The 10,137-nt window shown below is 41.6% G+C and overlaps 2 protein-coding genes across 2 annotated transcripts in view; one reads left to right on the top strand and one right to left on the bottom strand.

The window, feature by feature from the left end:
- crlf1b (cytokine receptor-like factor 1b) overlaps nucleotides 1-670 on the bottom strand; it is a gene marked incomplete in the record, with an annotated part of 13,113 nt that extends 12,443 nt beyond the window's left edge. Inside the window, 1 exon segment of the mRNA XM_014004645.1 lies at nucleotides 240-670. Coding sequence (XP_013860099.1) covers nucleotides 240-297 — 58 coding nt within the window.
- A 2,496-nt stretch (nucleotides 671-3,166) lies between these two features.
- The window catches only part of tmem59l (transmembrane protein 59-like), a 17,443-nt gene continuing 10,472 nt past the window's right edge, over nucleotides 3,167-10,137 (top strand). Inside the window, exons 1-4 of the mRNA XM_014004646.1 lie at nucleotides 3,167-3,498; nucleotides 4,548-4,653; nucleotides 6,238-6,332; nucleotides 6,504-6,656. Of these exons, the coding sequence (XP_013860100.1) occupies nucleotides 3,331-3,498; nucleotides 4,548-4,653; nucleotides 6,238-6,332; nucleotides 6,504-6,656 (522 nt within the window). The 5' untranslated portion in view covers nucleotides 3,167-3,330. The remainder of the gene's footprint in view (nucleotides 3,499-4,547; nucleotides 4,654-6,237; nucleotides 6,333-6,503; nucleotides 6,657-10,137) is intronic.

The raw sequence follows: 10,137 nt of genomic DNA, 5'->3' as shown, positions 1-10,137 counted from the left end.
GTTTGAAGATGTATCATTCCTCATATAACTCTAAAAACCTCTAACCTCAAACACTCAGAAATAACATCTGATTTGAGCAGTAATACAAATAAAGTGTTTTTAGTAGAGGATTAAATASATTCTGCCCACTTTATATTTAAATATAAAGCAATTTATAATACTTATAAGTGAGGAAATATATTAACAACATKCATCTCCTGTAAGTCCGAACTGAAAAATAAGTTTGATGCTCTACTTACGCGCTCCGGAGAACAACACATCTGGAACAAAAAGCAGTAAAAACATGAAGAAAATCATAGTTCATGAGCTGTTTTTTTTTTTCCTTTTTAGTTTCCACACAGATGACTGRTGAAGTGGGACAAACTGAAGTGACTGCATGCAGTTTGAGGAAAGACGAGCTGAAAGTAGGACTCAGGTTCATCCTGTTTGCTCCTCCTTTGTTTTCCCACAGATTCTGACCACTCCCAGATACACCCCCCTCCCCACTGCCACACACACATACACATAAACCTTTGGGCCCTTTGTCGTTGGCGTCACCAGGGGGGCAACAATTCTTTTGCTTTCGGCTAGTCCCTTTGAAAGAGTGTCCAGTGAGCTCACCTCCTCTAYCTCACTCTGTCCTCTGTATCCTCTTACCTCACTCAGTCATGTCCTCCATTTGCATCCATATGTCTCCTTTTTGTCTTTTTGCATCTCTAACATCCTTCTACCAATACACTGTCCCTCCTCTGTACATGTCCAAACCCTCTCAGTCTGGTYTCTCTAACGTTATCTCTCAGTCCTTCAACCTGTGCTGTATCTCTGATGATCTCATTCCAAATCTTCTCCATCCTCGTCTCTCCCAAGGAGAACCTCATCATCTTCAACTCTGACACTTCCAGTTCTGTCTCCTGTCTTTTTGTCCATGTCTCTGTCTCCAAAGTGTACAGTGCAGCTGTCCTCACTGAGTCTCTTGTAAATCTTTCTTTTGACATTTGCTGACACCCTTTTGTCACAAATCACTCACGAACCTTTCCTCCATCCTGCCTGGACTCTCTTCTTCACCTCTTCACCACACTCCCTGTTTTTCTGAACAGTGGACCGACCCTAAGTCCTTGAAGTCCTGCATCTTTGTGACSTCTGTTGAGTGTTGGGCAGGGCTCTTCTGATGAAGCGTGGACCTGAGTAAGTGGTGTAGGCATGAACACACATGGACAAAGTTATTGGTACCCCTTGTTTAATGAAAGAAAAACCCACAATGGTCACTCACAGAAATAGCTTGAATCTGACAAAAGTAATAATAAATACAATTTCTATGAAAAYGAATAAATGAAAGTCAGACATTGCTTTTCCACCATGCTTCAACAGAATTAAAAAAATACTTGATCCCACTCCTCCCCTTTCAYATCAGGTGTGCCCCAGGGCTCTTGTCTTGAAGCCCTTTCATTTCACCACTTACTTTCTTCACCGTGGTAACATTTCTCATAAGTTCAACATCCATGTCCACTGCTTTGACATCCAGCTCTTCTTATCCACCCCACCACAGTCTTCACTTCCACCCACCTCCCTCACTTTCTGCTCAGCTGAAATCAAATCCTGGCTTATGTCAAACTTCCTTCCTTAAATTAAACGGTGACGTAACTGAGTTTCTACTTACTGCTACTWAAAATCCACCTTTTCCAAAGTCAACAATTTTTCACTTCCCATTGACAGCTCCTTGGTTCCTCCCTCCCCTCAGGTCAAGAGTCTAGGTGTTACACTTCACAGCAGTTGACTCTGYCCTTCCCTCTCTGCTACACTCTGTCTCCATGTGTTATTTCATGTTTAGATTATTATAACGCTCTCCTCTTTGGTCCGTATCATAAATCCCTCTGAAAACATATGGGTGTCTAATATTCAATTGTCTGCATCATCACCAAAACTCCCACATTTCACCACATCACCTCAATTCTTACAGCAACTCCACAGGTCCTGTTCAGAAGGACGATCTCACCCCTTCTTATCTGTCCAATGTCCTGTACATCACCACACATTTCTTTTCTCTCTATTCTTCCTTGTCTATCCWCCTAACTGTGCCCATTGTATGCATCAGTGGGAAACTCTGGAACTGTCTTCCTTTCAAACATCTGCAATACTGACTCTTTTCAGACCGTCAAATCCCAACTCAAAACTCATTTGATCAAGTCAGTCCTGTTATGTAATTTATTTGCCGTTTTTAGGTGTTATTTTTTCTGTGCTTTTTTATTGTGATTTTGTACCATGTTTTGTACTGAGATGCATCAGGACGTACCATGTTTTTTTTTAAATTTTGTTATGTGACCTTAGGCGTCTTGAAAGGTATGCATTATTATTATTATTATTATTATTAAAGTGTTTTATGTTTGCATTTCAAGCATTTCTGGGCACTCCGGTTTCCTCCCACAGACCATAAAAACGTGCACATTAGGTTTGTTGGTAACTCTATGAGTTGTGTAAGGTTTCTATATTGTAACAATGATWCTTCCCAATAAATCTTATAATTGGCATCGGATTGGCAACACTTGGGGTTATCAGAAGCTTAAAACAAGTGCCAAAACAGCAAAAATAAACTGCTGGGCATTTTTWATGTGCTCAACCCACAGCTGAATGTTCCTTACAAAAGTGGCACCAATTTAAAAGAGAATTTAACAGGATTTTTAATGTTATAATAGTTATTGCCAAGAAGTATTGTTACAACAAAGAAATAATCTGACAAAACAACCGTCCTTACTTTTTGTGCTAAATTTTATATAATAATTCATCACGACATCTGTGTCAGATTTACTGTAAACTGATTTTCCCATGTTGTATAGTATTTTGTGAATCCGCACTTTGCTCATCACTTTTGTTCTTTACGTGCTTTATAAATAAAGTTGTTTATATTAAATGTAAAGTGTGCACTAGCTAATAGTTGTGTCAAAAACACTGACAAACAGCTCTCTTGGGGTTATTAAACCTTTAAACTCAAATCATCTGATAATGATATCAGCAGATAACAATGTGTTGAAGCAGCATTAACTCTCTCCTTCACTTCAGTGAAAGTCTAGAGACACATTAGGCTACTTGGGCACTGCAGTGGAGAGACTGTGCAGAAGGGACGGCGCGTGCGTGCTTGGCGATGCTGATGATGCGCGTGACGCCACGAGCAGGAGCGGATCGGAAGCGCAGCAGACAGAGGAGCCGAGCAGCAGCAGCAGCAGCAGCAGCAGCAGCAGCAGCAGCAGCAGCAGCAGCAGCAGCAGCAGCAGCACAAAGGGAGCTCAGTGCAGGTCGAAGCCCCGGTGTTGTCTCCTCCTCCTCCTCCTTCTCCTCCTCCTCTCTCCAGCGTCTCGGATGCTCCGGTTCGGTCGCACCATGCGCGCCTCGCTCTCTGCCCTGCTCCCGGTGCTCCTGGCTGGACTCGCGGCCGCGTCTTCGGATSTATTCGACAACCAGCTGGGCGACATCAATTACTGCAAAAAGCAATGTSAGCTCACCATCAAAAACAAGAGTCCTGCTAAGGTGAGTTACTGATGTGGGAAACGAGGCTGGAGGGCACGGCGGTCTGCAGAAAGACGCATTATTATTATTGACTGCAAGTGCGCGCGCGCACACATAGACAGATGGGTAAATAGATCGATAGGTAGAAAATGTTTTTAATGTGTGAACGAGCATCCTAATGGCTGCGATGCAGCTGCAGCCTCACGTTCAGACGGAAAAGATGCAGCTCATCATTTCCCCCTTAAAGGAGCTGCATCCTCAGTCTGCAGYAAGAAATAATGGAGGATCTGCAGCGAGGCCATCATGAGTCAGGAGCAGCTTCTCTGCGCAGAGAAGAAGGCCAGAGGCTGGACGGAAGCAGGGCTGTGGGGCTGGTCATATGAGGGGATTTGATTACTTTCTGAAAGTTGATTATAGATGTAGAAAGTCTGATTTGTAGGGATGCCTTTAGTTCCACCCCTCCCTCCCTTCCACCCCCGCCTTCAGGTGTGGTTCAGACCATCCTGCAGACGACCCCCCACCCCCTCTGCTTGAGGATGATGGGGGGGAAACAAACAGCTCATGTTTATGTCGAGTTTAAGCTTTAATATAAAATTTGTTATGCAATGTGTAAGAATGCTTCATGGTTTTAGAATAAACACCATTATATTATATATTTGKAAAAAATAAATAAAATAAAAAAGCTGCAATACAAGCGTTCAAGGTATGTTTTGAACAGTTCTCACTGCGGCCACCAGAGGGTGCTGTTTTTCTCTTTCAAAGTTGAGCCCTGACGAGCTCCAGTGATGCTGCGCCTCYCTTCCCATCCCTTCCCCAGCCACCACATTACTCAACATAAGTTTAAAACGACTTGCTCATTACCACTGCTTTTCTTTGACAGCCCTGCCTATAAACTGTTTACAGCAGCCCATAATATGACAGCTGCACCGTGTCATTACAAGAAAAATGCTGTGACACGTCTGTGTTGTGTTTCTAAACACGGTTATGTAGAGTTTGTCTAAGAATACAGGAGACACTTCTATTTTGGTGACCCCCCCCTTCTTCCCCTGTGCTCCCCGACTGTCTGTTAGGACTCCATAATGAACGCCTGTCACCGCGGCTGTCGCCTCTACTCCATCTGCCAGTTTGTCAATGGGAACGCCGGCTTTAACACCAGCAGGGAGGAGTGTCAGGGAGGTGAGTCAGTGTCTCGGTCTGTTAGTTGGACTGTTTGTTCCAATGAGCTGCGCACACGTGAGATGATGAGATCTTAAAGTACCTGTGACATCAAATTTTAGTAATGAATGCTTTTTGGAAAGACAACTTTTAGAACATTTTGCTGAACAAATTTCAAGCCGCTGAGAGGGTCAGTTGTTGAGATATTTGCATGTGAACTCACAGGAAGTGATGTCAAAGGCTGTGTCCAAAACGACAGGCCGGGTCCTCCAGAGGACCCAGACTACCCGGTCGCGGCGGGCCGGGTCCTTGGTAGACCGGGAAGAYCGGAAAAAAAGAGGCTGTGAATTTGGACGGTCTAGCCTCCCCTCCTTACCCTGCCGGCGTACGTCWTGTCACCTAGCAACTGTGACAACGCTAAACAAGCAAACTTAAATCAAAATTAGAAAAATATCAATACATTAGCATTATTAATATCACAAAACTATAAAATTAACTTAAAAGTATCATTTGAAGAACTAATTGACCCGCTGTGGGTTCATGTTTATTTCACGTTTTTATGACGAAAAAATAATATTTAAAAACATGTCCATACAAATGATAAAAGTATTAGAATTACAACCGCTAAATTTTAAAAATTTTTAAATCACCATATTTTTATTTAAATGTATTCTTTTCTCTCGCTTCGTCCGCCATTACTAGCTTAAAAAAATCTCCGGTCGGGCCGCAATGCATTATGGGATAYGCTGGGCCGGGAAGGATCCATCAGACCTGTCCTTCGATTCGGGCCAAAGGAAGGACGTATTTGTCGGACGAATCGGAGGAGTCTTCGGTTTTGGACGTCCTTCGTCGCGGCGCTGTGACGTATGCGGCCGTCAAATTCGACCTTCGCAGGACCCGGCCTGTCGTTTTGGACACAGCCAGAGTGTTACTAAAATAGCTAACAACATAGACTCTAGAGAAGAGTTGGATATTTCTTTAAATAATTTTGAGTCACTATCACAGAGAGATGAAGAATAGTCAGAGTTCAAATAATATTGTTTCAATAAATAAAAACAGAGAGTTCCTTTTCTTAAAGAGCTCCCCTTTGATGTCACTTCCTGTTTCACTTTCGCTGAGTCAAAATCAAAAGAAAACATGACAGTTATGTKACAAAATGAGTAAAATTGTATGTATTACGCCAAGGTTCTTGAATATAAAGAGGTTTTCTTTCACTTTTTGTATTTGAAGAATATGCATGGTACGTGCATGTACTTGATATACTCGGTTTTACACACTTTTGTCTATGGAGAGAGGTTAAAACTTGATAAATATCCTTCCAACTCTCATTAGAACTCTAGCAGGAGTGTTTTGGATAGACTAGACTTCTTAAAAAGTCAAGTTGAGATTTAAAGAGTTAAAGAGTTAAAAACAGTTACAGTAATCCAGCCTAGATGTGATAAATGCATGGATCAGTTTTTCCTGTCAGTTTGTGCCCTGTACCTGCAAAATCTCTCCTCAGTTTTTATTATGCCACCTTTTTATTTTTCATACTTCTTCATTTGCACTCACAGCTTCTTTTTTTTCTGTCACAAATGTGCCCCCCCCCATCTTTTCTCTCTACAGCGTGCCAGGAGGCGTATATCAAGCTGCTGGAGCAGGAGGCCTGCAGCACCGGCTGTGCCAGCCAACCCTCTGAACCTGAGATCAAGAGGAGGAAGGTGGGAAAAGGCCTCTCTTCACTTGATCCACTCACACACAGACACACAATGTTAATAGTCAGTGTGACTCAGTGTGTCTAAATAATAATATTAGAGGCACACAGGAGCTGGTTTAAATGCCGTCGTCGTTTTCTGTGTAATTAAATGACCCAATCTCTCTCCCCTCTCCAGCTGAAGGCCATGACTCTGCGCCCAAAGCCCCCCTCCGTGATGGAGGCGGTGTCCAGCTGGTGCAATGACATCGTCAGCTCTGCTCAGAGCTTCATCTCCTCGACCTGGACCTTCTACCTGCAGGCCGACGATGGCAAGGTCGTGGTTTTCCAGGTACGACACGGCCAGTTGGAACGCTGAAAATGCTTGAAACTCAGTCTGATGAGGACAAGAATGGCTTTTAAATGTCAGTTTTTTTATTTTATTTAACCAGGTAGATCTCGTTGATGTTAAAAATCTCTTTTTTTTTCTTTTTTTGACACCAAAAAAAATCTCTTTTTCAAGAGAGACCAGGCCAAGAACGGCAGCAACACACAGACATTACAAAATTCAAAACTACAGATATTAAAAACTACAATCAAATACCTCATGATAAATTAAAAAAATATAAAAACAAGAAACACTCATAAAAGGTAAGATTGGACTAAAATAGAGTACAATGAGTTGAGTTCAGGTCCACACTGTGAGGTTAAYGCATCAGACTGAAAATGAGCTAAAGCTTAGTCTCAATCCTCTGCTTTAAAAAATTATTTACTAATGTCCATCTGTGAGCTCCATGAGGCAACTCAWCTGTATTTTATTTTATTTTATATGAATATCCAGAGTTTATTTTCTACAGGGCTTTTGGGTAACTGAGTATTTTTTTGTCATTTTGACCCTAGAAAGACTATTTTCCAGATATGTGGGTTTAAAAAATGTTAACTTCAACATCAACCTTGATTTTTATTCATCACATGGTTTTAATTGGGGCTTAAAGCGTATAGATTATTTGAAGAGTTAACCTCTGTGTCCTGATGAAAAAGAAAAATCTGTCCTCAGCGTTTTAGTTCTTTGGAGCTTGAGTCAGAGCCAATCGATGTACAGCCCACTGGAGTTGAGTGAACAAGGGCACACAGCGAGGCGGAGTAAAGGTGGCTGAATAATGAGAGCAATTTCTTTTATAGCACTTCCAATAAATGTTCTGTTAAATGATGTCATACCCCTTAATCACATGCACAAGTGATAATCTTACCAGGCCAAACTGTGGCAAAGTCACATTAGGATGGAAACACTAAAAGATTTAACGGTGAAGTAATTAACGCCTGAGTCTCACTGGACTCAAACTGGTGACAAACTGAAACGGTTGCAAAGATTCTTAATTTACTCATGTGGCCTCGCTCTCATGTCCCAGGGTTTTTGAACATAAGAAAACCGATTAGTTTTTTAAATAGTTAGAGTTGATGCAGGCAGCCATCTTGAACTTTTCGACAGGAAGTGCAGGAAAACTTAGGTGGGATTTGGCAAACTATGGCGCCAAATTGTAACTTATTGTAGATTAAAAAAGGGAGAATGAACTGTACCAAATGAAGACACGATGGAGACATAATTAACTTTCAATTCAGTTCAGTTTATTTAAATAGCTCCAAGTTATGACGAACGTCGTCTCAGGGCACTGTACAAAAAAMARTCAATCTTGAATTCATCTGTCTCCCATCCTGAGCAGCACATTGGTGACAGTGGGAAGGAAAGACCCTTTTTAACAGGAAGAAATCTCCAGCAGAACCAGAACAGTACAGGCGGCCAATCKTCCTCGACCGGCTGGGTTTGAGAGGACTGGAAAGAGACACAAAAACACTGAAGGACTGGTYCAGGTGTATTTTCCTCTGGAAGACAGACAAAAAAACCACCCTAATTATCGATATAAATAATAACAACAACAAGCATTTAGCAGAGAGTGACTAAAGACAGCAACAGAGTGAGGAAATGTGGTCAGTTTGTGCTCCAGCAGTCTGAGAGTGTAGCTGCAGAACTTAAGGATAACTCGTGAAACCATCCCTAACTATAGGATTTATCAAAAAGGAAAGTTTCGACATGGATGTATTATGTACTTTCCAGGCTCATTGTTCAATTCTATACCACAATCAAGTAACTATGTTACTTTCAGTTGTTATGAAAATGTTGTATATATCAAAACTAAATTCGACGTCACATCATAGCCTCTCTAAATGCCTTGAAATTTACATCTGTCTCTTTAAAACCTCCTACCATTTCTGACACTCCCACTTCAGCAAATTTTCACAACAATGCTTCGGGGGAGGGGTGCTAGAGACTGAGCTCCAGGGRGKAGCTTTTGGTAACACATTTTTGATAAGAGAATGACATTATAACATGATATTAACACTCAAAAAAGTTAATTTACTTAAGCCTAGTCTTAAAAGTAGACAGAGTGTCAGCCTCACGGACAGAAACTGGAAGTTGGTTCCACAAGAGAGGAGCTTGATAACTGAAAGCTCTGCCTCCCATTCTACTTTTAGAAAACCTGCAGTCTGAGAGCGAAGTGCTCTGTTAGGAAAATATGGAACAATAAGACCTTTAATGGAGCTCGGTCGTTGAAGCTTTGTACGCTAGAAGTAATATTTTAAATTCTATTCTRAATTTGACAGGGAGCCAGYGGAGAGAAGCTAAAACTGGAGAAATATGATGTATGTGATGACAAGTAAAGCTCCATGTTGCTTCAAGTTTAGATGATGGATCCCCGACTTAATGAATGTTTGCTGTTTGCGGCAGAGACATGCAGAATAACACAGCGAGGGGGAGGCCAGCCTCAGAGGGGCAGCGAGGAGACGATCGGGCCTATGTTTAGTGGGCACGCTCACCGGGTGTTAAAATAACCAAAAAGTACCATTTAATTGAAGGACGGGAAACGAGGAGGGAACATGGCAGCGCTGTCTGAAATACAAATTATGTGTTGAGAATATGAGCACAGCCTCAASAATTTTAAAAAGTAGGTGGCTCACATCAAACCAGGGAGCAGTTTTTAGAAGCTGGTAAAGTTATAAATCTTTAGCTCACAACAAAGAAAAAAAAAGAACTGCCATTTTTAGGCGATACTTATAAAAACATCATTCTGCCCGTGTATTTTCCTTCTCACTTTGTCAGCTCATTTGTATGACTTTTTGAAAGTGTTTATGACTAAATTTAATCCATTTAACATTGTTGCTAACAGAGCTGTGGTGTGTTTGTGAGCCTGATGAGCCTGTTTGTTCTTGGTAAACACAGCATATCAGTCACTCTGATTGGAGGAATTTTAGAAGCAAAAGGCTGAATTAAGTGGAAAAGGTGATGTTGTCTTGGTGCAAGGATAGTGACTCAGTTTTATATAAAGTAGATTAGATGCTGCCCAAGTCTTGGTTTATCCAGGCACCCAGATAKATGTTGATTGATTTTTCTTTCTGATACCAGTACCAACTTTTACAAATCASTTCAGATCTTATATGAGCAAAACATTTTGTCCAGAACTTTTTTAGTTTGTTTATTCATCCACATTAGGGTTGGGTTGTATTGTGTGCAATTAACGGTCAGAAAAACTGTCACAGATTAAAAATACTACTGCTGCTAACGCTGCTGAAGATGATGTTTGTATGGATGGTGCCTGTGGTCTGACAGTTTGAAGTGCAGCTCAGACACCAGCCGCTACTGCAAGTTTGGTGTTTTTAGGGAAGCGTTAGCAGTGTTAGCAGCATTAGCAGTGTTAGCAGCGTTAGCAGCATTAGCAGTGTTAGCAGTGTTAGCAGCATTAGCAGTGTTAGCAGCATTAGCAGTGTTAGCAGCATTA

The sequence above is a fragment of the Austrofundulus limnaeus genome, unplaced genomic scaffold (genome assembly GCF_001266775.1).
Source record: "Austrofundulus limnaeus strain Quisiro unplaced genomic scaffold, Austrofundulus_limnaeus-1.0 Scaffold25, whole genome shotgun sequence".
NCBI classification, from domain to species: Eukaryota; Metazoa; Chordata; class Actinopteri; order Cyprinodontiformes; family Rivulidae; genus Austrofundulus; species Austrofundulus limnaeus.
Note: the sequence above shows the minus strand (reverse complement) of the source record. Positions and strands in the feature narration are given on the sequence as shown.